The sequence below is a fragment of the Rhipicephalus microplus genome, unplaced genomic scaffold, assembly GCF_043290135.1.
Source record: "Rhipicephalus microplus isolate Deutch F79 unplaced genomic scaffold, USDA_Rmic scaffold_241, whole genome shotgun sequence".
NCBI lineage: Eukaryota > Metazoa > Arthropoda > Arachnida > Ixodida > Ixodidae > Rhipicephalus > Rhipicephalus microplus.
In genome coordinates this window covers 42,246-69,738 of record NW_027464812.1, presented here as the reverse complement: position 1 = coordinate 69,738, position 27,493 = coordinate 42,246, and the positions used below count along the sequence as shown (strand labels likewise).

At 45.7% G+C, this 27,493-nt stretch overlaps 1 protein-coding gene across 2 annotated transcripts in view; it reads right to left on the bottom strand.

Annotated features, from left to right (window-relative positions):
- The window catches only part of LOC119171904 (Zona pelucida superfamily protein qsm), a 41,032-nt gene extending 14,202 nt beyond the window's left edge, over nt 1-26,830 (bottom strand). For both annotated transcript variants that reach the window (XM_075885679.1, XM_075885678.1), the window contains exons 1-7: nt 26,729-26,830; nt 10,454-10,551; nt 7,620-7,780; nt 6,077-6,231; nt 5,082-5,160; nt 2,958-3,108; nt 119-269 (exon numbers count right to left, since the gene is read on the bottom strand). In XM_075885679.1, coding sequence (XP_075741794.1) covers nt 119-269; nt 2,958-3,108; nt 5,082-5,160; nt 6,077-6,231; nt 7,620-7,780; nt 10,454-10,551; nt 26,729-26,798 — 865 coding nt within the window. In that variant the 5' untranslated portion in view covers nt 26,799-26,830. The remainder of the gene's footprint in view (nt 1-118; nt 270-2,957; nt 3,109-5,081; nt 5,161-6,076; nt 6,232-7,619; nt 7,781-10,453; nt 10,552-26,728) is intronic.
- Between the last annotated feature and the right edge of the window lie 663 nt (nt 26,831-27,493).

Genomic DNA, 27,493 nt, shown 5'->3' with positions numbered 1-27,493 from the left:
ACGTGTTCATACAACAAATCACAGCTTTAATTAAAAAGTAACTCTAGAAAACGACATCAACAACCAACAACACAAAAAAACGACAACTTTTGTTCGACATTTTGAGCGATGGGCTTACCTTTTTTGAGCGTGAAAAGGTCGTCCCTGTATTGAACTTTGAGGAACGTGGTGAGTTCCACTTCGAACACTTTGTTCGGATCGTTCGGAATCTCCGGAGGGATGGAACGCCTCCTCCTGCCAAAGCCGTATTGATCGTTGCCACACGGAACCTGATAAAGGTAAAGCGAATGAACCACGTTGCACTTCGAGCTATCAGTTATGTAAGCACTATTCAGCGACTCTTTAAAGAAAAGAATGAACGAATGTCATTAACAGAACTGGCAAATAATGTTGTTTCATTCCACGCAACTAAGTAAGTTCGGCTCAACTGCGAAAATAGAAGTGATCCAATGTGCTTCACAGTGGCCGAGGCTCGGTAACCGTTAACTGTTAAGGAAACAATATTATTTTATAGATATTGTAGAGTTAGCTACACTGGCCTTGCTGAGCCAATTTCGCCTGGAACTGGTCCGCGCATGCGCAATGATACTCCGCCGCCACCGCGCGCGGCTCGCCGCCGGTGTGCGCGCAATTCGATGCGCTGCGCAGACGATCAGTGGTGTCACGCACCGGAGCCGGCACCTCCCTCGCACTCGATCGCACGCGACTCACCGCCGCCGATGTGCGCTTTCCTGAGGAGTGCCGTCATAGTCTTGGTAGACATATGGACGCCGACGCGCGCGCCTTCCCTGTGCAGTCGCCATCTGAAACTGCGCTGGAGCCGCTTGATAGCGCCTCTGACTGGCGTTTGCCGCTGTGGTATAACCATGGAGAAGGAGAGTGCAAATGCTGCTCAACGGTGCAGTAGAGCGGAGAAGCTTAACTCATCAAATCCCGAAGTAGTTGCCCGGCAATATAAATATACGTGTGTCATTGCAGCAGCAGTAAGCATGATAATCAAGCTAATCCTAGACACTCTGGAAAGCTAAGAATAATCAGATGTACCTTTGCTAACGCTACGTATATCCTAGCATAGCTGAGCTAAGCCACTGCCACTTTTTGTGAACTTATTACGAGTCGTGCGACCAGGACTTATAACCACGCCCCTTCGCTCCACAGCACGACATGCTAAACGGCTTTGTCTTGCTGCGTACGTTCTCCGGCATGCCACCGGCAGCTTTTAAGCACACCGTCTACCACTAGAAGCACGCAGAGCTCTGATATGCTTCAGCGCGGCAGAAGCTCGTTCGCTATTTCTTCGCACAATGGCTCAAAGGGCGTGCTTTGAAGTTTGTCACCCAGCTTGTCTTTCGCCGGAGTTAGGATGCTCACCTCCACCTGGTACATTGACCAGCAAGGCGCAGTGGAGCGTGCTACCACGCTTATCTATTAGGGTTAGGTTTGCGCGTGTCGTGCTTTCAGCACAAAGTCTGCGTTGATGCTATGGACCGCGAAGAAGTAGTTATCTCGCTGCAGTGATCGTGTTTGCGAAACAAGTAGCCGTTCGCTGAATGAGTCAAAGTAGGGGCTAATTGGTTATGCACAGTCGACAGGGGTAGGGTTGCTGCTTAAACACAAGAAGGATTCATGAGCTGGTAGTTCGCTTAGCGCGAACTACCAACCGACAAAATTAATAGTTCACGCTCGTCTAGTTTACGCCTGTGCGTTCTAGAGACCTTTATTGTATTAACAATTATATGGACCGTCTCAGCTGTTTTTCTTTTTTTTTTGCCGTCGTCGCCGCCACCGTCTTTCACGTATACTTAAATGTATGTATAATATACGGGGAAGGATGCCCTATCCTTCCCTTTCTGCAGAGCGAACATCGCCTTTCCGGCCGGGGTCGTCTGCGCGCGCCTATCTCGTGAGCGAACAAGGTTGGGGGAGTGGGGAGAAGAGCGTTTATGGTTGCTGCGCTATCATGGCAACGATCAACGCGCGCCTTGTGCCGCCATAGCAGGCGGGAGCTTCTGCGGGCTGCGCCCTCAACATGAAAAAAAAAAACGGGACGAAGAGTGTATCTGGAGCGGTTGTGTTCTCTTATACCAGCGTTTTGTCGAGTTTCGTGAGATCGGATCTGAATGAGTTGACTGCCAGCCTGACTTCGTATAACATTGCCATTTGTCACTATCACATTCATTGCTTCACCTTTTCTGTTCATCTGATTTAGTGCAATCATCGTCCCTTCCACAGACAGCCCTTAGTACCAGCATGCGCTGCCCACGGGGGGCGCTTCTCGTCAACGCCGTCGCTACGCACCAGCCTTGTTGTGGTCATCTGCTGTGGCTGCGCCGCAAAAAAACTTGGTTACTTAGCAAGCGCATGTTTACTACAATTACCTTTGCTCCTAAAAATGCTAGCCTTACTTCGTAAAACATTAGAATATGTTGCTATCACATTCAGTGCTTCGCCCGTCTGGCAAAACTGTGACTTTTTTTATGCTTCTTCTGTAACTCTCCTTTTATTCTCCCTTCTGAACTTTTTATTCTCCTTCTCCTTTATGCAGGGTAGCCTACTGGATTCAGCCATCGTTAGCCTCTCTGTCTTTCTTTTATTGTTGTTCTCTCCCTGCGTCTTTTTTTTATGCATCCTTTGTGTTCGAGCAGCACGCGGTATGTTTCGAGCTGCTAGACTTTCTGCCTATGACATTTGAATTTCCCGCACCCGCATTGGTTGCTCCCCCTTGGGATGCAACAGCGACATTTTTTTTTTCGTAAGTAGCGCGACATTAGTGCTACTTAAATGAAAAGTGTGAACTCACAATGACAAGGCCATCAAAGCCTAAGCCTTAGCATTTTAATGACACTCGCCCACTGTGATAACTACCAACAGGTATCGTTTAGAGGTCCACAAAGTCTTCAATTGGGTCCCAGAGAGTACGCGATAAAAAATTGAGGCATGTGGGAAGTTTTGCTTACGCCTTTACATTCCTTGATGCACACGTTGACGGTGCCGACAAAGAGCACATAATTCGACTCAGGGAACTTGAAGGCCCTGAACTTGGCTGAAAGTGTGTCACCACCGTCGAGAGTCTCGAAGTTGCCGAAAATGTACGGGTCGATGGAGCACCTGAAACGCAGTAAAGGTAAAGCCACTCTTATTATCCTTACTTCGAAGGTTCCTTGGTGTAACGTTCCATCCGGCCCTATTTAACACTCAAGCAGGGCTCGCTGGGCTTCATCAGTTATAAAATAATATTGGTGTTTATAAAACCTGCATTGTTCCCGGTATTTATGCCCTTGATATCACGCACACACTTTTCTCAGAAATACCGCACATTTATCATTTCCTAGAAAAAATTTTCTTGTTTCATTTGTAGATATCGCCCAAATCGTGGATATTGGGGGTCCCATAGCTAGGAAACCACCCCGCCTCATGCCTGTTTGTACTACCTAAGTAGTTTGGGCTGAATAAAAGTTAATTCTTCATCATCATCACCATCATCATCATCAAAACGTGGATACTAAAGTTAGTTGAAATTGTCATAAGCCTACTTAGCAACATGGCTTTTGTCGATCTCTTTTACTGTACACCATTGTGAGAAGCAAAAAAAAAGCAATGCCCATGGTATGACGCAAAAAAGCCTACCTTTTTTGCTTTAACAGAAGTAATCAGTTTCCCTGTTATAGCAAAAAAACGAATAAGCATTCTTCAATGCATACCATGTAAATTGTAGACTTCTATCTGGCTTTCTTTCTTCTTTCTATGTGCACGTTATTAGAATTGTTGATACTTTATCTGTATTATAGAATGATTTCATTAGTTTAGACCATATTACACGTGACTTAATGCTCAATTTTCAATTTGAATCATCATGCTTACTCTCCTACGGACTGGTGAAAATCTTCAGTCTATGCAATTCGATTATGCATATGTAATCTTCCACTTGTAATTACGCTTTTAAATATGTATCAGACCAATCTGCAGGGGCAGCAGAGTCCATTATTAACTTTTTGACGGTGACTGTGCCAATACTTCTTTTTTTAATATACACATTCCACTTACAATTCTAACGAGTGCACGCTTCGCAATATCAGACGCTGACCCCAGAGCTCTGAGCTAACCTTATTACAAGCAGTCACAGGCGAAAAGCACATGACGGAAGACGCTTGCGCCACGAACTAATCCGAGTGGGAGTGTGCAACGCGTACGAAAAGGCAAGGTCTCGGTGGCTTAACCACGATGTCATTAAACATGGCAGGTGCTGTTCTTGAGAAACCTGAGTTCCCCTAAATCGCACATTCAAGCTACGCGTCCCCAGATCTTTATCAACAATGAATATATGTTGTCTTTTCATCCCACTGCGACGACACAAAGCATGCAAGCTTTCAGCAACCATAAAAAGTTGGCTCAGGCAACGTGCTTTTCTGTCGAAAGCACAAGCGTTGTTGTAGAAGCAATATCAAGCTTTTTCATTTTTTAGCAGCTCATTTTATTTGCATCTGGGTAACTAAAGTGATGGGCTGGACAAAGTTACATTGATGGACAATGTTTAGGTGATACTGGCAAAGACCATCATTGTTTCAAAGCAAATCAGTCAGTAGAGAAATATTCCAGTTATCTATTTTGTCCTAACAAGTGGGTCCAGCCTTCTTGACTTGAAATTAACTTTAGTAAGCTATAAAATATTTTGTTGCACCGTCTAGATTTGGTGCACCTTGCGCAAGAGTTTCAGACCACCTCGAAAAAATTCAACTGATATTCATTCTAAAAATTGATATATCTACAAAAAACAATTAAGAATTCATGTCTTGAATCACGTGACAAGGTGCCACAGTAAGCGTAACCTGCACAGCCACACTTGTTCGCTGATTGATATGTGGGGTTTAACGTCCCAAAACCACTATATGATTATGAGAGACGCCGTAGTGGAGGGCTCCGGAAATTTAGACCACCTGGGGTTCTTTAACGTGCACCCAAATCTGAGTACACGGGCCTACAACATTTCCGCCTCCATCGGAAATGCAGCCGCCGCAGCCGGGATTCGAACCCGCGCCCTGCGGGTCAGCCACACTTGTTCGCATCTCGCACGCTGTGCTCACCCATTCATGACGATCACTTCTTCCTGCTTGTTGGCGCTGTCTGTGACTTTCAGGTAACTGGTTAAGATGCCATAGGTGCCTGCACAAAACATTCAATCACGCATGCAGTGCGCATACATCTAGACAATATTCAAGTATACCTGTCCCAGATGTAAATTTCGCCCTGCAAGTCCTATGTAGCAGTGGACGTAAGTATGATATTGTTACAGTGGGTTAAATCTAGTGAACGAACAGCAGCGGCAGCAACAACAACAGAACGGTGAAGAGGAGAGCGGCGCGCAGTACCGGCATGCACTGGCGGTCCATCCCCTGTGAACAAACATCTGTTCGACCTCGTTTACAAGTCTCGTGACAGTATCGCAACACGGTTTCGCAATGCAAGTACCCATGAGTGACCTACAGTACTTTGAATAGGGTTTCACATTCACACATGAGTTTCAAATAGATTAAATATTACGATACCGACCATATTTACGGGAATTTCAGGCAAATTGTTGCCATCTCTGTCACCGTTGGGCATCTCATATTCATACGTACGCTCTATGCAAATGTATGGCGGATACACTATTCAATCGTTGATGTTTCTAGAGCAGCTGTTCTAAAGTCCGGAACATTTCCTGTAAGCTTACCCGCAAATAAAATCTTTCCTTCACAACTTACGCTATTATAACGACCAACGTCGAAGCATTTATTGGTATGGTCCCACATGCGCATGTTTAGAACACCGTCCGTGAATCGAATCTCAATGCTACACCTAGCCAGTGGTTTCACCTTTGAGGTGAAGCTGCAGATTAGTAACAGTTTGACCCCAAATATAAATAAATGCAAAAAAAAAACGGTGTTATGACGCTAAGTGATTAGCCTCCAGCGATAAGCGTGCTGACTAGCCCACACATTTGTGTGCCTAATAAAATAAACGTCTAAACTGAAGACTTAAAATTCGGCCGACTTCTTGCGATTTAAGACAGGCGCAAGTAATTAGGCAGTAGTCATACCTCTGCTCTTTGGGTCCAAAAATACAAGCATTTCTAGCGGCGTTCCGGGCTGTACGTTGAGGGTAGTGTCCAGCACGCGACCATTTTGCCGGATCGCCACGTCAAGGTAGGGTACAGGTGCCCGGGCCTCGATATACTCAGTGATGTTCAGGTGCCTGCAATAGGGGATCATTAATTAGCTCAAATCTGATAAAATAGCATATAAGCAAAAGCAACGTCACAAAGCGCTGTTTTTTCGCGCTTAGCAGTCAACGAAAAACATCGCAAGAACACGGTCCATGTGAAAGTTCCACGAACCGTAGTACTGACACAACGAGTGCGCCATACTATAAAAAATAATGTTCGCCCCAGTGACTCGCAAAGATCGCATGATTCAGCTGGTCACAAAGCAATCGGAAGCATACATAGTCCCCCCAAACGTATACGCTTCGCTGGGCAAGCAGCTCTCTTTTATAGCTATACAGCGTATGATACAGGCGAAGATTACACGGTCGAGTAGAAAGCCCCCAACTCGTCCTTGTCCTGGTCGCCAGCATATGGCACGTACATAGCTGTTACCAAAACCAACTAGTCCCGCTGTCTACGAATTAACAGCTTTATTTTGTCACTTTAAAAGTGCATCTTCATTCCAGTGTCATGAGTCAGCTGCGATTATATCGCAGCATAGGCAGGGCGTTTTCGTTTATCGTTTTATAAAGTCACCCTGATGGTTGGGCATTCAACGAGACGCCCGTTGCGCTTTTTTTTTAGTCGCAATTCTACTGAACATGTCTGTGGTGCACAAGCAAGGTGTGTGCTGACCAAGAGCGAATCTCTTATAGCTTGAATGAAAACGTAGGGTGTCGACAGGATACCCTCCGCGCCACTGCTGCTCACGCGCGCCCACCGACAGGGACAGTATGCGTAGCCACCGCGCCGATTTTGCCCGCCACGTGAGCCGACTACGAGCAAAGAAAAGCCTGCGTTTCTACGAGGGGTGTCCCAGCCAGCCAGGCACGTTAGTACTGGCGCTGGAGTTCAGGCCTTCTAGCTTGATCTGTGACAGGCTGTTCTTCAACTCTCTTTTGCCCACGCCGAGGAAAGACCATCGGCGAACAAGGCCACGTTAATGCCCTTATGGTCAACTAGCTTCACTGATTCTTAAGCTTTACACGGCTAGTGTAAACTTATTTTTCTTTTGTTTTTTTTTTCTTGGTGACAAGCCTGTCGCCCTTGCCGATGGCAGCATTGGTCAGTTTGAGTAACCGAAAGTGGAGAGTTGGGCGGGCTGGGGTAAAGCTGCATGTTGGCTCGTTGACTAGCGCTAAAAAAAAGGGGGGGGGCAAAAAGTTGGAAGTGGCACAAATAAATGTGTGTTTCAAACCAGCGCATTTTACGAATATCTTTTTTAAGTCTTTTTTTTTTTTGCGCTATTCAATATGTAACCACTTCGACGCAGGTCGCTGTCAGTCGCACGACCTCTGTCACTAGCAGGTGTTAACACAATAGGAGCAAAGAATGTTCTAGAGTCTACGCTGACTAAGTCGACTCGATCACCACTTACTCGGGCTCGATGAGGTCGAATGGAAGCGATTCTCGACGAGAGCGTCCGCGAGACGTGATGCTTTGGTTGAAACCCCCTGGAAGGACGCACTTGGCGAGAATGACTTGCGTCTCCTCACCGGGCGTCTCCACCATTATTCGGTGGTAGTAGATCCATTGGCCCTGCATAAACAAGTGCAGTCAGCATGATTTGGTGGCATTATCACAGCGAAGTTTTATATGAAAAGGTGGAACTAAAATTATTCAGTCCGATGTGCACGGAAACGCCTTCCCACCACCGTGAAAAGTGCAATTTTGCGAAATGAATTTGTATCTCTCTATCTCTCTATCTCCTAGCTCATATCTGTCAGAGCACTGGGCGAGCTTCCCTGCCCAACACAAGTCCACTAAAGATGAAGAAGAAAAGGAGCAAATATAGAGAAATTGCTAACTAATGAAATGGAAATTTGAGCACGCCATTTGGTGCACCGTTTACAACGTCATTCTCCATTTATTAAAGGAAGAGAAAGACTACTGAACAATTGATATTAAGCTAGTGATAAACACCTGAGACGCACGTTTGAGCTACACTGGCTAACCATATGAACAGAGTGCTGAGTCGCTGAATTTTATTATGAGTTTGATGTTCTCCAACAACCATCCGTGCACTACTGCAATGCGTATATTTGTGCACATGGAATAGAAAATCAATATACGTGAGTGCGTTGCTTCAGGGGTCCCGCTTTTTCAAAATAAAGATGCGCTGTGGAGTGAGACAGAAACGAAAAAATACTGCACACACATGAGCAAACTAACCGGAAACCACTCATCGCATGTCGGTTAGACTACCTGCATTTGTGCGCAATTACCGAATGAGCCAAATAATACAGCAACCCAAAACCACCCTGCGCGTCCATATGGTTTCAGGTTGCTGTGTTTACCCGACCTCTAAATGCGAGTAGTTCACCAATATAAATCTACCTGCGCCTTTAAATGTCTCACTGTTGGTCTTCCTGTGGACGCGAGCCTTGTTGTCATCTCAGAACAGCTTTCGCTGTAAAACCGAAAACACACAAGACATAGTAACATCTGTAACCCCCCCTGTGCAAATAATGTTACTTCTACGGCTTAGTTCACCAGTTAACTTCTGCACAGAGATCGGGCAGCCCAACGAGCAAGCACTTCCCCCAAAGTTAACCTAATTTCCTATGTAACAGCTTTAACTCCAACACTATATTTACACGTACAAAAGCTTCAACTACCGCTCCTTGTGGCTCATTGCGGTGCCCTTCGCGCTGTCACAGCTTTCGCAAAAGTGCACGTAACTAGCGTAACAATGAATGCAGCCCTATTGGTCAGGGAATCTGCGCCTACAAGGCGGAGCAGTGTCTCGTGTCGCGCTGGCGAGACGAGTCGAGTCCACTTACAAAGCAGACAGGAAGGGCCACTATACTTAAAACATTGACAGACAAACCGCTTCTGTCGTCTCCGTTTTGTACGGTATGTCACTGAGTTCCTCGCTCGTCACCTTGCAGGTGATTTGGCAACGATGGTGGTGCATCATACTTTATTTCTTTTCTTTCTTTTCTTCTTCGAAATTACCGTTTCACTGTTGTCTTATTCATTTTTTTTTTGTTTAAATCGGTAGCGCAACAGGTACTTCAGTGCAGCAGGCAGGGTATTATTTGTTGTTTTATTTTTATTTCTTAAATTTCGCCCCCACAAATCTTCCTGACGTCTCAGTTTCAACGTGGGCCGGCAGAGCTCTGCGAAAAAGATTTTTCGCGTGGGTGGCACACTATCCAAGATAAGGGCGAAAGCGCGTCACCCTTTAAGAACGTTTTTACAAATGAGATTTCGACGGGTGTTTACGAAAGAGAGACCCTCCGTTACAACACGCACGGTCAACATTGATTCATGTACGTGTGCCTGCGTTGCCTCCCGTAAACAGTCTTCCGTGCAATAACGCCTGACAAACTCAAACAAGGCAACGCCATAGATTGGAAGTGTGTCCTCGCTGCTCGTCGTCTATCAGGCTCGATACAAAAGGGCTGCGTCGCGAGATTGTCAACAACGCTGCAAGCGGGAGCTTAACTTGAGGGTACAGCTATGAATTCGAGCGATAAAGGAGTGAGCGATAGTTTGAGTAAGCATCGCTAAGAATATGCCTCATACAAATTCACGTTGATTCGGCAGGCTTTGCTCTTCGAGTTTTGCTATTTAATGATTAGGTATAGTACGCTTCTTACAAATATGAATAAAATCCATCAATAAACTTCAATTGCTTTTTTCAATAAAAAAAAAACTCCCTGAAGTCACACTTGTCTATGCATAACATAAGAAGGCATACTTCAACAATGCTCGACAGGCAATAAAGCTTGCCTATTTTCCTTGTTAATTTAGTGATAAATACCATTTTATCTTTATGTAGTTCTTCACGCATAACCGCTACCCCTTCTGCCTTTTTTCATTATTATTGAGCTTCACTCGCTGAGCTTCTTCATTTCAATCGTCATTTTATTTCTGAATCATTATTGTTTTTGAAGAATAAGAAGAAGTAGTAGTAGTAGTAGTAGTAGTAGTAGTAGTAGTAGTAGTAGTAGTAGTAGTAGTAGTAGCAGTAGTAGTAGTAGTAGTGGTAGAACAAGAACAACTACAAGAAGAAGAAGTATGCACAGAGGCGAGAAAAGTTAGCGTTTTTAAGAAGCAACTGCCTGTTCACACTTTTAAATTTTCATGTTAAGGATTCAGGAAGGAAAATAGGAGAAAAAGAACGGCAGGGAGGTTAACCAGCCCATAGGCAGCCGGTTTGCTACCCTGCGCAGCCATGCCAATTTGGCAGGCGAGGTCACTTACCGTGAGCTTGTTGTGCATTCTTGTTGTTCCGCAAGCATAGATGTTGTCTAAGGGCAGGATGAACGTTGCTTTTCCTGGCGACACTCGTGGCTGACAATCTGCGGTGTAAATTTAAGAAAAGTTACGCCAATCGACGAGCAAGAGCGTGTCTGAAAAGCGTACAAAAAATGCTGCCCCTGATTTCTCCCCGTTACAGTGTTTCAAGGTGGGGCCGAGCTTGCATGCTACAGTTCAACAAACTAACTTGGCCCTTTTAAAGACGATAGTCTTTCTTGGGGACCTTCGACGGAAAAATGTTGGTCTGTCTGTCTGCCTGTACGTTTGTCTGTTTGTCTGCTCTTAACAATAACCAAAACGGCTGATCTCATCCGCAGCGCCCACTTATGTTCTCAAGGTTGAGAGTTCATGCTTGTGCAATTGTCAACGAAAAAGCAGTTATTGCGCATGTCTAGGGCACCATAACAACACGTATATATTCTGCATGTGCATCTCTTACTAGAAAAGGCATACATAAGTAATTTTAAGGACCGTAGCACTTATCACGCTGCGCTGACGATGCAACGCTTGCCCGGAACGCGGAGTGTTTCCAACGCTTTGCTAAGACGAGATGGTGGTGGCACCTACCCGTCGCCTCGCGTTCTACAGCTTATCACCTCTGAGACGGGCGCACACAGCCGTCTCAGAGCCACGCACTTTGTTTCCTAAGACAACTGCCAGGTGGCGTTCATGTCTCACGTGTTACGTAACTTGATGCGCTCATTCGCCTCCGCTGCAAGCTCGAGGCACTCTAACGCAGCGTCTCCAGAATACCATTCACTAATTTTCTTGCGCAAAACATCAAATAAATGTCTTGTTCACTCTCTCCACACGCAAGACTATCGTCTTTCGACGACATTTGCAGATTACATGCAGATACGGGGCCAATTTTTTTCCTATTCAGCGCTTCTCGCGAGGTGTCGCTACTCGCGCTGACTAAAAACTTTGTCATTAGAACGAATCGCTGCATCTTCTCACGCTATCCTTGGCCAGTGAACAAAAAGAAAAATACTTTGCGCCTCCGTAGTGCGAGAACGTCATTTTCAAGTCTGTTTAATAACAATCGCATCGAAAGTTAAGAGAGATGCAAATGCGCAACATTCATGAAATTCCCGATAAAACAAAACTACTCTCAATATCATAGTGTTGATAAAACTTGTATTTCATACAGATCTGAGATATCAATATCAAGGTCATGTCTTAAAGGTCTAGCTCGTTTTTTTTTTTTTGTAATTTCAGATACCTCGCACGTTTTTACAGCGAAAGCTGTTATGAGATCACAACTGAAAGCTATTATGAGATCACGCGCCACTGTAGTTGTCTACCACCGCCGCCGCCGGTGTCCGTAACCACATCGCGCGAAATTACAAAAAAAAAGAACTTGCACCAATGAGACAGTGGTGCTCGAACCCAGGTCCGCTGGGTGCCAGTCCAGTATTCTACAACTGAGCCACACCGTTGTTTTTTCCTTGATTGAAAAAGAGGATGCCATCAGCACTCGGCGTGCCCAGGTGGTCTCCCTACCAAGTTCTGATCTTGGGTTGACACCCAGCAGACAGACACACTGGTTTTTGGGGCTTGTTGACAAACTGGCCTTAGGTAGGCTTGATGTCAGGAAAGCGATCACGTTAATACGACTTATAAAGTGTTATAAAACGGCGAAAGAACAACCTGTCGTCTCACAGTGCGAATAGCCTAACCAGTGGGTCGTCCAGTGCTCCAGCCCATTACAAAAGCTTGTTCTTGTTCACATATTAACTGTGGCGCATACCCACTTCAGGCATAATTCCTCATCGTCGTCGGCCACTGCATGAACAATTCGCAGAAAATTCCTTGCAAGTGTTCAGCGAATATCACACTTTTCAGGTTATGAAAAATCGAAAAATAGCTTAGAGAATGCCGGCCTTGTACCAAAACATTTTACTAATGATGCCGTAGTGGCTATCAAGCAAGTCTACTTGCAGTAATTACCCCGTGAGTGTTTAGAAAATGTTCTGAAAGGCCGCTCTTCCAGCTTTCGCTGTGACTGTGCTGCGCCTTACGCGCAGGCCTGGCGTTTTTATCTGCGCAACCTCATCCATATCTAATTCACAACGTATGAACTGCATTCGTTCCCTGCACAGACAATGACAAGCTATTTCAACCGACGGAGCTTAGAATAATAATATTATCTGGCGTTTAACGTCCCAAAACCGCCACATGATTATGAGAGACGCCGTAGTGGAGGGCACCGAAAATTTTGAACACCTGGGGTTCTTCAAGGTGCACCCAAATCTCACAACACGGGCATACCGCGCCCCACCGTGGTGGTCTAGTGGCTAAGGTATTCGGCTGCTAACCCGCAGGTAGCGGGTTCAAATCCCGGCTGTGGTGGCTGCATTTTCGATGGAGGCGGAAATGGTGTAGGCCCGTGTGCTCAGATTTGGGCGCACGTTAAAGAATCCCAGGTGGTCAAAATTTCCGTAGCCCTCCACCATGACGTCTCTCATAATCATATGGTGGTTTTGGGACGTTAAACCCCACATATCATCACGGGCCTACCGCATTTTCGACAGCATCAAAAATGCAGCAGCCACCGCAGGGATTCGGTCCTGCGACCTGCGGGGCAGCAACCGAGGGTCTTGGTCACTGGATCACCACGGCGGCACAACTGACAGAGTTTTACAATATGTAGTGTTATTTAAAATGAGCGCTGTGTACTTGTTTAGCTCATCTATATTCTTTCTAATTAATAAGTGAGATTTAAAAATTATTGAAACCTCAGTATAGATCCGCTATCAGACACCTACATACATACTAAAATGTGTGCACAATATTTTTCACTTTTTATTGTACAATTTGAATGTCAACTGAATGTATCAGCACCAATACCACAAGTCTATATTCCCTGCAGCGCCGCCGGTATTATTACAATGGCTAAGTGTATCAACGTCCACGTGCCAATTTCTGCGTGCGCATTAATAGAACGCGCAAGATTAAGGATTCATTCTCGGCTCTGCCCAGCCAGCGAAGCCCTTGTTGCTTCGAAGTGTTAATTCACGCCAATCAATCAACCCTTGAAACAACCATGCTAAGCAGACCTGAGGCAAGTTTCATTGCACCTAATCCTACTTCCAAATTCACACACGAAGCGCCTTCCATAGCATTAAAACACAATCAAACAAATCCAGATGGGGGCAGTAGTTTCTAAACTCCTGCGTGAGTATATCGAGAGGACGCGCGTGTCTTAAATTCAGCATCTCGGTAGTCCTGTTCCATTAACTTTATCTTAATCCCTAGCCGAGCTATGCACCGGAATAGGCTCAAGCTACAGAAACGTGCAGTAAGGTCAGGTTCTCGCTTCCATAGCAGCGGCACGTGGCACCTCCTCTTTCAATGTCAGGTTTGCTCATCGCGAAATTATTGAAGCAACGCGAGAGAAAGCGCAGGCGAATGCTGGTTCAATCCACGAGGAGGGGGAGGTTCGGCATCAATCACCCGTCTAATCCCATGCCTCGTATAGTCGGCGTTCGTACGTAATGTCCTCCGAGAGGAGCGTGAAAAACGAGCTCTCCTCAGGGACCACTCGTCGTACGAAAATTGTTTGCTTGCGGTCGGTCGACTAGAGTGTTATACTTCGTTCACCGTTTCTTCTTGTGCGCCGACCGGAACCCCCCAATCCCTCACGGCAGCCGAGGCGCACGACGCTCGAGACACTCGAGCACGCTTGGTCACGGAGTCGGGAAGCTGCCGCGGCGGGTCGCCTGGCGAACGCTGATACGTAGTCGTCGACCTCGAAGCAAGCGATGGGAATCCTGTCAAATGTTGATCACGGCTCCATAGTCAGCGTGAGAGGCCTCCGAAAAAGTCTTAAAGGAAATCCTCTCGACGTGCATCCTGTGAGTGCCGCGAGCTGAAATGCAAGTTCGATGAAGGAGAAGGGAAGCGCCTTACGCGAGACATGCCACTGTAGCCTTAGTAAGTTAACACAATTGTGTTCGAAGATATTTCTCAGCTAAACGAAATGAGCCAAGCCTCAAATCAATGTCCCAAAACAGACGCCAGAACCTAGTCATCGGAGACGGCAACAGTGTCGTGTCGCAACTCGAAATGGATCTATGTAACTACAGATTAAGTGTCAATGTGGAGGTCGCGATTGGAGAATGCTGAACTGAATGAACGGTAAATTTAGGTCACTACAAGCTAAGTTATTCGAACAACGCAGACGCGATGACATTATTGTAAAGCATGCGATGAATACATGTTCTAACGCAAAAGATGAGAGGAACTGAAAGAGGGCGGATGTAGAAAACTCATCATGATTGCTCCTCGGTATAATGCAAACATATGTAAACACATTGGTTCATTCATTCATTCATTCATTTGCTCTCAGGAGTAATGAATATGTAGATAGAAAGAGAAAAGCCACAGCCTCTGAATACTTGTTCCAAATGGTTTTCGTTTATCTGAAAGACTTGAATAACTGACAAGATGCACCATAAGTACCTGCAAGATTTTTTCTTGCTCTTATACATATTATGCCACCTGCCACTAGAAGGGCTGGTTGTACTGGTTATCTAAAACAGCAGAAGTGTAAACCGATGGTAATGACAATTGAGTCATTCACACACACACACACACACACACACACACACACACACACACATATATATATATATATATATATATATATATATATATATATATATATATATATATATATATATATATATATATATGTGTGTATATATATATATATATATATATATATATATATATATATATATATATGTATATATATATATATATATATATATATATATATATATATATATATATATATATATATATATATATATATATATATATATATATATATATATATTGCAACGAGCAAGGTTGCGTAAAAACACAGGTTATTATTCCAGAAACGTTAGCCGCAACAAGCTGGTACAGGCAGGAACCCGGCAAGCACGAGCCACACACGGACGTCAACGTCTTCTTTCACGCTGGCACAGAGCTGGCGCCACTATGCTTCGGTACAATTACTCCCCGCGCAGAAAGGAGCCAACCTGGCGACCTAGGGAAAGGGCACGACAAGGGGGTCATAGCACGGTTTGAGGCGTGATACGTGTACTGTTTCACGCCCACGGCAGCGTTGGTTCGAGGGTGGATCAATGGGCTCAACTTCATAGTTGACAGGAGATGTTTGCCGCACCACACGGTAGGGGCCATGGTATTTCGACGAAAGCTTCGGGGAAAGACCGGGAGGGGTAGACGGGACCCAGAGCCAAACCAGCATTCCTGGGTTATAGTGTACAGTAGACGCAGAGGAATCGTGGTCAGTTTTCTGGCGCCATTGGTCTTGTGCGGTAAATGAGCGAGCGAGTTGACGACACTCTTCGGCATAAGCAGCTGCTTCGGAAACAGGCGTCGCTCCGGAAACATCAGGCCTGTAAGGGAGAATGGTGTCCATGGAGCATGATGGCTCACGTCCGTACAGAAGGAAGAAAGGAGAAAAGCCAGTGGTTGTTTGTGGCGCAGAGTTGTACGCGTACGTGACAAAAGGGAGCACTTGGTCCCAATTAGTGTGGTCGTCAGAGGCGTACATGGCAAGCATATCTCCAAGGGTACGGTTAAAGCGTTCTGTCATGCCATTGGTTTGGGGATGGTATGCCGAGGATTTCCTATGGACAGTGCGACATGCCTTGAGTAGCTCGTCGACGGCGTTCGAGAGAAACACGCGTCCACGGTCACTGAGTAATTCACGAGGTGCACCGTGTCGCAAAATGAGATGGTGAAGAAGAAAGGACGCAACGTCTTTCGCAGTGGTAGCAGGCAGCGCAGATGTTTCAGCGTAGCGTGTTAAATGATCCACGGCGACGATAATCCACCGGTTGCCTCGAAGAGAGTTGGGTAGAGGACCATAAATATCAATTCCGACGCGGTCGAATGGTCTCGCTGGGCAGGTTAAGGGTTGCAAAGGGCCAGCAGTGCTGTGAGAAGGCGTCTTGCGTCGTTGACACGTGGTGCATGACCGAACGTACTGGCGAACGTGCCGATACATGCCGCGCCAGTAGTATCTTAGACGAAGGCGAGAGTAAGTCTTAAATACTCCAGCGTGGCCACACTGGGGGTCATCGTGAAAGGCAGCGCAGATGTCCGAACGCAAATGACGAGGGATGACAAGGAGCCACCTACGGCCATCCGTCACGTAATTGCGGCGATACAACAAGCCTTCACGGACAGCAAAGTGTCTTGCTTGACGAGACAGGGAGCGTGAAGTCGTTTCTGACGAACTGTGAGAGAGGACGTCGAGCAAAGAATTGATCCAGGGATCCTTGCGCTGTTCGGATGGCATGTCAGTGATGCTCAACGATGACGAATCGAAAATGGCAGTTGATAAGCAGGCAAGGTCAGGAGGCAGTGGAGAACGGGATAGTGCATCAGCGTCTGAATGTCTGCGTCCTGAGCGATAAACAACACGGATATCGTATTCCTGAAGGCGTAAAGCCCAACGAGCGAGGCGGCCAGTAGGATCTTTCATGGACGCTAACCAGCATAAGGCATGGTGATCTGTGACAACATCAAACTGGCGTCCGTAAAGGTAGGTGCGAAATTTTCCTATAGCCCAAATGATAGCCAAGCACTCCTTTTCCGTGACGGAATAGTTGGACTCTGCCTTCGTTAATGTACGGCTGGCATAGGCGACAACGTACTCGTCGCAGCCATCCTTGCGTTGAGCGAGAATGGCACCGAGGCCGACACCGCTTGCATCCGTGTGAATTTCAGTGGGTGCATTGGGATCGAAGTGGCGGAGAACTGGCGGAGAGATGAGTAGCCGGCGTAGCGCCGTGAATGCCTCATCGCAGTGGGAATTCGAGCCAGAGAGGTCCGTGCTATGGGAGAGAAGCTGAGTCAGAGGGGCAATTATAGAGGCAAAATTGTGAATGAAACGCCGAAAATAGGAACACTAGCCTATGAAACTACGAAGCTCCTTTAGGGTAGTAGGCTTGGGGTACTCGGCAACGGCACGCAGTTTGGCAGGATCTGGCGATATTCCTTCTTTTGAAACGACGTGGCCGAGAATTGTGAGTTTGCGGGCGCCAAAACGACATTTCTTGAAGTTAAGTTGCAACCCGGCTGCCGTAAGGCACTGGAGAACTTGTTCCAGACGGGAAAGATGAGTTTCGAAATTCGCCGAGAATACAACTATGTCGTCTAAATAGCAAAGACAGATGTGCCATTTAAGTCCCCTGAGGACACTGTCCATCATTCTTTCAAAAGTCGCAGGCGCATTGCAAAGACCGAAGGGCATTACATTAAATTCATATAAGCCGTCAGGGGTCACAAACGCCGTTTTTGGACGGTCTGGTTCAGCCATTGGTACTTGCCAATATCCAGAGCGCAGATCCAGTGAAGAGAAAAACTCCGCACCTTGAAGGCAATCCAAGGCGTCATCAATGCGTGGCAGGGGATAAACATCCTTGCGTGTGATGTTGTTTAGTCGACGATAATCCACGCAAAACCTGATGGAGCCATCCTTTTTTCGCACGAGGACCACTGGCGAAGCCCAAGGACTGTGTGAGTGCTGAATAACACCACGTTGCAGCCTCTCGTCGACGTGTTGAGTGATGACGTCACGCTCGGCCTGCGAGACGCGGTAAGGGCGCTGACGAAGTGGAGTATGATGACCGGTGTCGATATGGTGAGCGACAACTGACGTGCGTCCCAAGGGAGGTTGTCCGTGGTCGAAGGAGGCGCGGAAACGGTCAAGTAGTTGAATGAGCTGATTGCGCTGGTCTTGCGTAAGGCCGGTGTCTACGCTGCGCAACAGAACGTCTTCGTCAGGTAGTGAGGGTGCGGTGCCAGCTGTGACAGCATCCACTGACATCGGTGTCGTATCAGAACGGGCATCGAAAGGAAAGATGTCATCATAAGTGTCAAGACTCCCAATGCATTCGCCATGCAATAAGGTAGCGGGACAAGGGAACGGATTGCACTCGTACACGGCACTGGAGCCATCGGCAAGTGTTATGACGGCAAACGGGACGACAAGGTTCCGGCGACGAGCGCATTCTTGTGACGGCATAAATAGGGCAGTTGAATCGGAAACGGAGTTGCACAAAAGAGATACCGCGGTGACCGAAAAAGCAGAAATGACGACGTCAGCGGCGACGATCACCTTTTTGGGTGAGCGAGGGAGATCTATGAATGTCGTGCTGAATGGAAACAAAACGAGTTGAGCACGAGCGCAGTCGACAACCGCATGATTAGCGGAAAGAAAGTTCCATCCCAGGATGATTTCATGAGACGCATGCGGAAGGACGACAAATTCTACGATGTAAAGCACTCCTTGAATCACAACACGAGCAGTGCATGTGGCAGAAGGTTGGACGTGTTGCGAACTCGCCGTGCGTAAAGAAATTTCAACCAGTGGAGTCGTCACTTTGTGCAGTTTGCGGCATAACACTTCACTGATTATACAAATAGCGGCACCTGTGTCGACAAGAGCAGTTGTGGCGAAACCGTCCACAAACACGGCAATCTCGTTAGGGGGCGATAGATGAGGCCTTGGAAATTTCGTCGGTGGCGCAGCTCTTGCCTCAGGAACTGCGACTGTTAGTTTTCCTCCTGGGCGTGGTTGGAACGGCGAAGCATGGGGGAAGGAGACCGAAGACGGGGTGAAGGAGATCGACGTCGGCTGAAGTCAGGTCGACGTGAGCGGGGGTCATGCGAATCAGGTGTCACATGGGATTCTGATGGCCGAGGTATGTTGCCGGAATGCTGCACATCATTAAAATAGAATCCACGGCGACGACAGTAGCGCGCGACATGTCCTGGAATACCACAGTTGTAGCAGATGGGCCGGTTATCCAGAGTACGCCAAGAGTTGACAGGTGCTCGAGGTGGTGGAATGGGCCGATTTACCGGATAAACTGAAACTGGTGACCTGTAGTAGTTGGTGGCTGGACTGTATGAAGGGAGCGGCGGTTGGGCAGAAGGTCGGCGGACGGCTTCTGCATAAGTCAGCGGTGCAGCCACTGATATTGGGGATGTGGGCGAAGGGAGAGCCTCGGCAACTTGCGTCTGAATAGCACGGCGAAGTGAGTGGTCCAGTGTTGTGGGGGTCTCGTTGATGGTGGCGACAAGAGAGAGCTGTCGAGCAACTTCCTCCCGGATGTACTGTTGAATTTGAGGCATTAACACGCTGTAGTCGGGGCCACTGCTTTTGCACTCCAAGGCCGAAATATCAGCTGTCTGCGTATTAGCGCGACGTGTAGAAACTCATTGCTTGCGCAGCTCATCGAAACTTTGACATAACTGAATCAAGGCCGTGACGGTCTGTGGGTCTTTGGCCACAAGCATATGAAAAGCGTCGTCATCAATGCCTTTCATTATGTTCTTTATTCTGTCAGCCTCCGTCATCCTGGCATCAACTCGCCTACAGAGGCTGATCACATCCTCAATGTAGCTTGTGAAGCTCTCACCATTTCGCTGAAATCGTCCCCGCAGTCCCAGTTCAGCGCGAAGCTTACGCATGGCTGGACGACCGAAAAACGAGGTGACGGCCTCTTTGAAAACCGACCAGGTGGAGATGTCGGCTTGGTGGTTGGTGAACCATAGGTTGGCCAAATCCGTCAAGTAGAAGATGACGTGAATCAGCTTCGCAGGGTCATCCCACTTGTTAATCGCGCTGGCATGCTCGTACTCTGCCAGCCAGTCCTCGACATCTTGATCTTCAGTGCCGTTGTATACTGGTGGGTCACGCAGACGAAGTACACCAGAACACATGACGGGTGGCAGCGTGGAAGAGCCTCGTGGGGGATCGACGCGCTCGGTCATCGTGGACTGAGATGGTAGCTTACGGCTGCGGAGCTCCAGGACGTTACCCAGCACGTTTCCACCAAATGCAACGAGCAAGGTTGCGACACAGGTTATTATTCCAGAAACGTTAGCCGCAACAAGCTGGTACAGGCAGGAACCCGGCAAGCACGAGCCACACACGGACGTCAACGTCTTCTTTCACGCTGGCACAGAGCTGGCGCCACTATGCTTCGGTACAATATATATATATATATATATATATATATATAGAGAGAGAGAGAGAGAGAGAGAGAGAGCATCGAACGCGTTATTCGAAGGTGGCAGGTTCGGTTCCTGTGTAAGGCAAGTAATCTTTTCACCCACTTTTTGTTCTTCCTAGTTACATTACAATTCGGTCTAATTTCTTCCCCTATACTTTCCTTGGCTTTATTGGCTGTTACATCTGAATAATATCGTGTGAAACACAGAAAACTAGCCCTCATATACACTTCTTTCCGCCGTATCTATCTATATATATATATATATATATATATATATATATATATATATATATATATATATATATATATATATATATATATATATATATATATATATATATATATATATATATATATATATATATATATATATATATATATATATATATATATATATATATATATATATACATCACTCTAGAAGTCCATAGGTCTATGACTGCTGTCGATGTGCAGTGTGTTGGGCCAGGTTGATCTTTTGAGTTTTTTTTTAGTTAACACTTAGCTACATATATTGCATTCATTGACACTCACATTGCTTTATTCTTCGCAAACCACTTCATGTTATCTCTCAAATAGAGCAGAAGTGCGGAAAAAGGTCGAAGTTTTAAGAGATAAAAAGCTTCTGAGCACGAAGTTCGGCTAGGCACATGCGACACTCTGTGTTCAAGAACGTTTCACCACGTCCAAAAACCCACAATACCAATAGCGGATTATGTGCACTAACACGATAGCAACTTCGTCCTGCCTCGCTTTCTTCCCCTTACTAAGAAAGCCATTAAAAACTCGCAAGCATATGCTGTCTGTTATAAACATGTATCCCTTAATTCGGAGAAACAAATGTCCTCACTATAAGTGGATAGGCAGGTATAGTGAACAATGGCATGCTTATTTAAATTATTTTACAAGGAGTATTTATTCAGCAGTACGCGGTCAGCATTAGAAAGGCTAACGCTTCCCTGAGCACACAGGTTTTGTTTTGCTTTGCTCTGTACTGTTAACTATAAGGGAAAGTATCTCATATCCACAAGGAAAATTGGCGACGCCATAGATTATAAAACACAGATGTTCAAGCCAACTTGGTTGCTCGAGACTGGATCTCACATCGATGTCGTTGCCATCTTTCTTTATTAGGTGGCATTTCCATACTCGTGACATTCTCCGGTCGTCTAATGCTGTTCAATGCGCTCCTAATATTTGCATTACACGCTTGCAGCGTAAGCAAACTTGTCTTCGCTAAAGCGTTTTGCAAACAAAAAAAAACAGTCTCACTGCATAATGGGCTTTACTTTGCCATTCAAGGAACACCGTTTAGTTTAACGCGCTACCTTTAAAATACCAGGTAGAAGCATTTAATCAATCCTTAAAGAAAAAGCAGTGACACGGAAAGAGTTCGCGTTCAGGATGAAACTTTTTATACTTGATTGCATACAACGAATAATTTGAGTCGACACGATTAAAAACAGAAACGTGTCTCCAAGTTAGATGCTGCTCAAAAAAATCAAAGGAAGGACTCTAATTAGGCACCTAATGAGTTTAAGCTTCGTTTCTCATTCAAAAAGAGAATAAAGCGGTTGGTTTTATTTTGCGTTTCAATGACTGAGGCTCTTAATTATTCTAAGACACAGCACTGTATCATTTATCTACAGTTTCTTTTTTCCTCTCAAGCTAGCTTAAACATGTTACCTGAAAGACCGTAACAGTGAACCCTTTCCAATTAAGTCAATCTGAGAACAGAGATGGCCTGCTACAGTTTCAAAAGTATACACAGCGAGGAGGCACCATGAACACTGCCGCATCCATTCTAGATCAAAGGCAGCAATTTTCAATCTTTCGAACATTGACGCGATTTGCCATCTGCCTTGATTTTCTTCATGCTAGTGCCTCAACATCAGTGATTCAAGAAACAAGGGCCAAAGACTGTGAGCTGTATCATCCTGCTGTACGAGGCACACCTGATCGTTTCAAGCCCGTTTCCTCTTACGTGCAACGATGCAGCTTTACAACTAGACAGCCTGACACACCGTCCAGGTGTACGTATAAAAGGAAGTACATTGTTCAAAGACACCGATCTGATCCAAAAAGACGAAGCAGTGGCAGGTTAGCAAAGGTACGAGTGTATCACCCGCTGCATGTATTATGTATTAAGAGGCAAATCAATGCAACGAACTGGAACTCACACAATAAATTGGATCAAACATAAGCGCTTGCCTTCATTTCTTGTGTGATTGACTTTTTTGCATCACTTTGCTTCTTCACTAATACCTCCAAAGCTGACCAACCAAGCAGTTTCTTCTAGCTGCATGTATTACCTTGAAAAGCAGTTTTTTAAACAATTTGTACAATATAGCGCTATACCCGCAGCAGTCTTTCCATGCTACACTAATTTCTCATTACTATTCTGTTTCTTTGTAATCATCGTACGCTGTCATGTTGTTTCTCTATTGTATTTTGTTCACTTCTTTGTACCGCTAAACTTTCTGTTCCATCCTTCCTGTAGGGCCGGCGCACATAATGCGCCTCATAGTAGCCGTTACTAGGTGCTGCTTAGTTCCCTTTTCTCCCATTTAGTGTATATATATCGTGGAACGTAATAACATTGCTGCTACAAACAACAATGTTCAGCTGCTTTATTCACAATAAGCCACCTACTCAAAGGTAAAAAGTAAGTATGTGATAGCGCCTGGCGAGGGCGCGCTTAGCAGAGGCTTTCATGCTAACCTTACACGCTACAAGCTTTCTTCTTTTCTTTATACTTTAATGGGTGGAAGACAATGATATGGAAGTTCTATTCATCCTCTGAAACTCATTCGTTCGCGTCCCAACGTAACTGCGATGATACTGCTTCTATATAGGAACCCATATCGCAATACGGTTAAGTGCTTATGCTGTTCTTAGACTTAAGGCTAAGTCGCATTCAGTTCCGTTCTCGGTTATTCTTCCAGTTACAAGCATGATTGTTTTAGTGCAGTGACAACAATGCACGAATATGTGTCTGATATCTTGGCTCCAGATAATAAAGCTATACTCTTGTGTACTTCGACATCACGGCTTTTAAAACCTCACTTGCTAAATTAGGCGATTGGACTCACACGGAAGCTGAAATTTTAGAATCTGAACAGGAAGGCGTCACATAGTTCGATATCCGGCGACACCGTGCGAAAGAACTGAGTGAAATGTAATGTAATGTATTAGACCTATAAAAATGAACGCATATTATTTGTTTGTCAATGTAATGAAAATGAAGTTGCAGTTGCATTCAGATATATTCTTTCGGCATCAGTGGATCCCTTCTATTTCTGAAACACATTAGAAATAAGTTTAGAAAGTTGTAGGTAGACGGCAGGCCTAGCCTTGCGAAATTTGCAAGTTTACTCTTTTCCCATCATATTGAACTAATGTTTTTTTTTATAGGTAAGCGTGGGCATGCTGCCAGGAAAACACACAATTCGCTAATAAGCGTTATCTGTATGCGGTATTTACGTTCGTTAATTTGCGTACCCATGCTAATGAACACGTTCGAAACAGTGTGACTTACATCAAGGAAGGTAGAAAAGTCTTTCGCGTTTGTTTTGCAAATGTAAACGAAAAAGTCATTTCAGAACGACGCATAGCCTAGCTATATTACCGCCAGAAGTAACAATATGTAGAAGTACAAGATGTAAGAGATACATATAGTATGTACCCTGAACTTCTTTAATTACCGACTAATATTATCTTGCTAGGACAACTGTGTGTCACACCGCTCATTTGTTTACTTCATTATCTCTTTCCCCGAAGCTTTTTTTGTTCCGTCTATGCTAACGCTTTCCTAATGCAGAGCACGTAAGTGTTTCTCTGAACCTGTCCGAGCAAAGTGTAAACTATAGGTGTCTCGTATGCAGTGCGTTCTTCACACCGTACAGAAAACTTCGAAATCATTTCTTACATGCAAGCAACGCATCACCACATCTTACCTTAACTCCTCAGCCCAAGTACAGAATTTTTTGTAAAGCTGGCTTTTTTGCAGTAATACCCTAATTGAGGTAGTGAAAGCTTTACAGGAGTAAGGGGGGGACAGGCAGAGAAGTCTTGTTTTCAGAATTTGTTGAGTCCGAGCCCTCTTAATACGAAGTGAGTAATGGCCACCATGGTGACTGCGGGGTTATAGTGCTGCTCGGCTGCTTGTTCATAAAATTTGTGTTACGCACCAAGGCTGCCACCCGCGCGCTAACTCACCGGGCATAGACCCATACGCAGTCCAGCTCCGGAACCCGATTTCAATCCAGCTGTCACCTTTAGAGATATTACATCTCTCTTTATCAATCCTCTCATAGTCTCTACCACCACCCCTCCCCCCTTTCCTGTAAAGGCATCGGCAGGGCGGAGGATCGCCGGCTTCTGCGTCTCTTTACCAATACTGTACTGTGCCCGGCAGTACTGGAGTACTTCAATTCGGCCTTTTCGGGTGCGTACCCGCTCTGTGCGGACGAGTCTTGGGACACCTATCACAAGGTGTGGGCATTCCCCTCAAATTCAATCTACCCACCCCATTCCTCCCTACACCCCAGAGGACTAGGAAGCTGTCCTGTTCGGCTTTTCTAATACATGCATTGGTGGCTAGAGCCCGGGCCAGCCCGGCAGCTACGGGATACCGGACTATAGAATCCCCTCCCACTATAGAATCCCCTCCAACTAATTGCTGAGGGCAGGCCCTTCAGACTCATCTCTTCCCATACCTCTCACTGTAAGTGTATTAATTATTATTTTCTACCCCCCCCCCCGCCCGGTTTCTTTTAGGGGCGAAACTCTTTATAACGGCACCCGTTCGTCCCTCGTAGCCGTTGTAGTATGTAACAAGTATAACATTTTGACCTCCAAGGTGGTGCCGGTGAGAGACTTCTTCTGTGCGGGTTTGAACAATAAAAAATAGTGCTCAATGTACATGTCAATGACTGCTAATGGGGGATGAGAGACAGGAGCATTCGGCTTTTAGTTAACGCGCAGGCTGCGATCACCATTAGCAGCCATTGGCATGTACATTGAGCACTATCTGACATGAGAGGGTTGCTACATTATACTCGCTGGGTGTAACGTCCTTAGCTTTAGAAAGGTTTAGCGAGCGTTGAGCCGCAGTGCCATGAATACAATGAACTTGTATATACCATGAATGAACTCGAGGTGGTTAAAGGTGGGAAGCAGATACGAAGCGCAAGCCGTAAAAAAGTAAAAGCCGAATTCTCCTGTCTTTCATTTCTCATTAGCAGCCATGGGCATGTACATTGACCACTATCTGACAGGAAACGGTTGCTACGTTATACTCGCTGGGCGTAACTTCCTTGGTTGTAGAAAGGTTTAGCGAGCGTTGGGCCGCAGTGCCATGAATACAGTGAACTAGTATATGCCATGAACTCGAGGTGGTTAAAGGTGGGAAGTAGACCCGGAGCGCAAGCCGTAAGAAAGTGTGCGTGTGCCACCTCTCGTTTAGTCGTTGGAATGTCCGCTAGATGACGGTGCTTCTATATGGGGAATATATAATGAAAAGATGCGAGATGGTGGTACTTGGAGTGTTGAATAGATGGACGAACGGACACACAGACAGATGCATGGATGGACGCATGAACGGACGCATGAACGGACGCAGGGTCGGATGCATGGACGAACGCAGGGACGAACGCACGAACAGACGCACGCATGGACGGGCGGATGGACGCATGGACGGTCACACAGACGGACGCATGAACGAACGGAAGCAAGAACGAATGGACGGACGAATGCTTCGCCCCACTCTCCATCATTCACTCCGTGGATATGCTGCCAATTGTTTTGTGCTATGCTATTCTCCCTTACAAATTAAAGAAATAATTGCCTTTTCTTACTTCAAATCACCAGTCAACCACTCCTTTTCTATCTCTCAATGAGTCCGAAAGGCAATTGCCAGCTCAGTATTACTTTTATAAGGTCACATCAGGAGGGCGCCTAAGTGGGCTGGTGGGCACATCATTATTACACGAGCGAAAAACGAGACGGTGATAAAATGACAGGCAAGGCTCTGATGTACGAAAAAACTACGGACTCAGTGCATTGTCTGTCGTGCTTTAACGATTCTCTGCCTATCGCTCTTTGTTGCCGGCCAATTAGAAACACGATTTCTTAAATAGCCTACCGATCACGCGCAGCAAATCTGACTTACGTGAGTAGGCCTTGAGCTTCTCGAGGTATGTGGCTGACGCTGAGTCGTTGAGGAAGACGACCACTTTCATCTCCGTGCTCGAACAGGTGACGTCATATTGAACTGCAAAAAAAAGAAAAAGAAAAATGCAAACCGTAAGCATCTTGAATAACTTCAGTGGTCAGACCACACTTGTTGAGATAGCTCGAGTTCGCTCTCAAATGTTACTCCACCGAAAAATTAGAAGCTAAGCATTAACAGCGTCGCAACAATTACACATGTTAAATAATACAATGTGCTTGAAGTTTTCGAAACCACAAACTAAAGTGCATCTCATATAACATATATATAAATATGTTGCTTTAGGATAGACAACAGCAAGATATATTAACTTTTCTTAGCACATGTTTCACATCTCCCAATGTAAGTAAAGCAGTTGTCTAAATTCATACACATGTACAATCTCTGGTTGTTCGTATAAATGCCTCCGGCTCTCTCGGCAACAAACATGTAGCCTGCAAAAAGTTATATTATGAGTAATACAACTAATAATTGCTCGGCTTTAACGTCCCCAAACCACCATAGGAATATGGGAGACGCCGTAGTGGAGGGCTTCGAAAATTTTGACCACCTGGACCGCCTGGCGACGTGCACCTAAATCTAAAATATTCGATGTGCGACATGCCATACAAAGAGATTGGGAGAAAGTAATTTATTCTACCAGATTTTTTATTTCTTTCAGCAAACGTCCATTCGCTCTCTGGGATTTCCAAGCTCTCTGTCTTC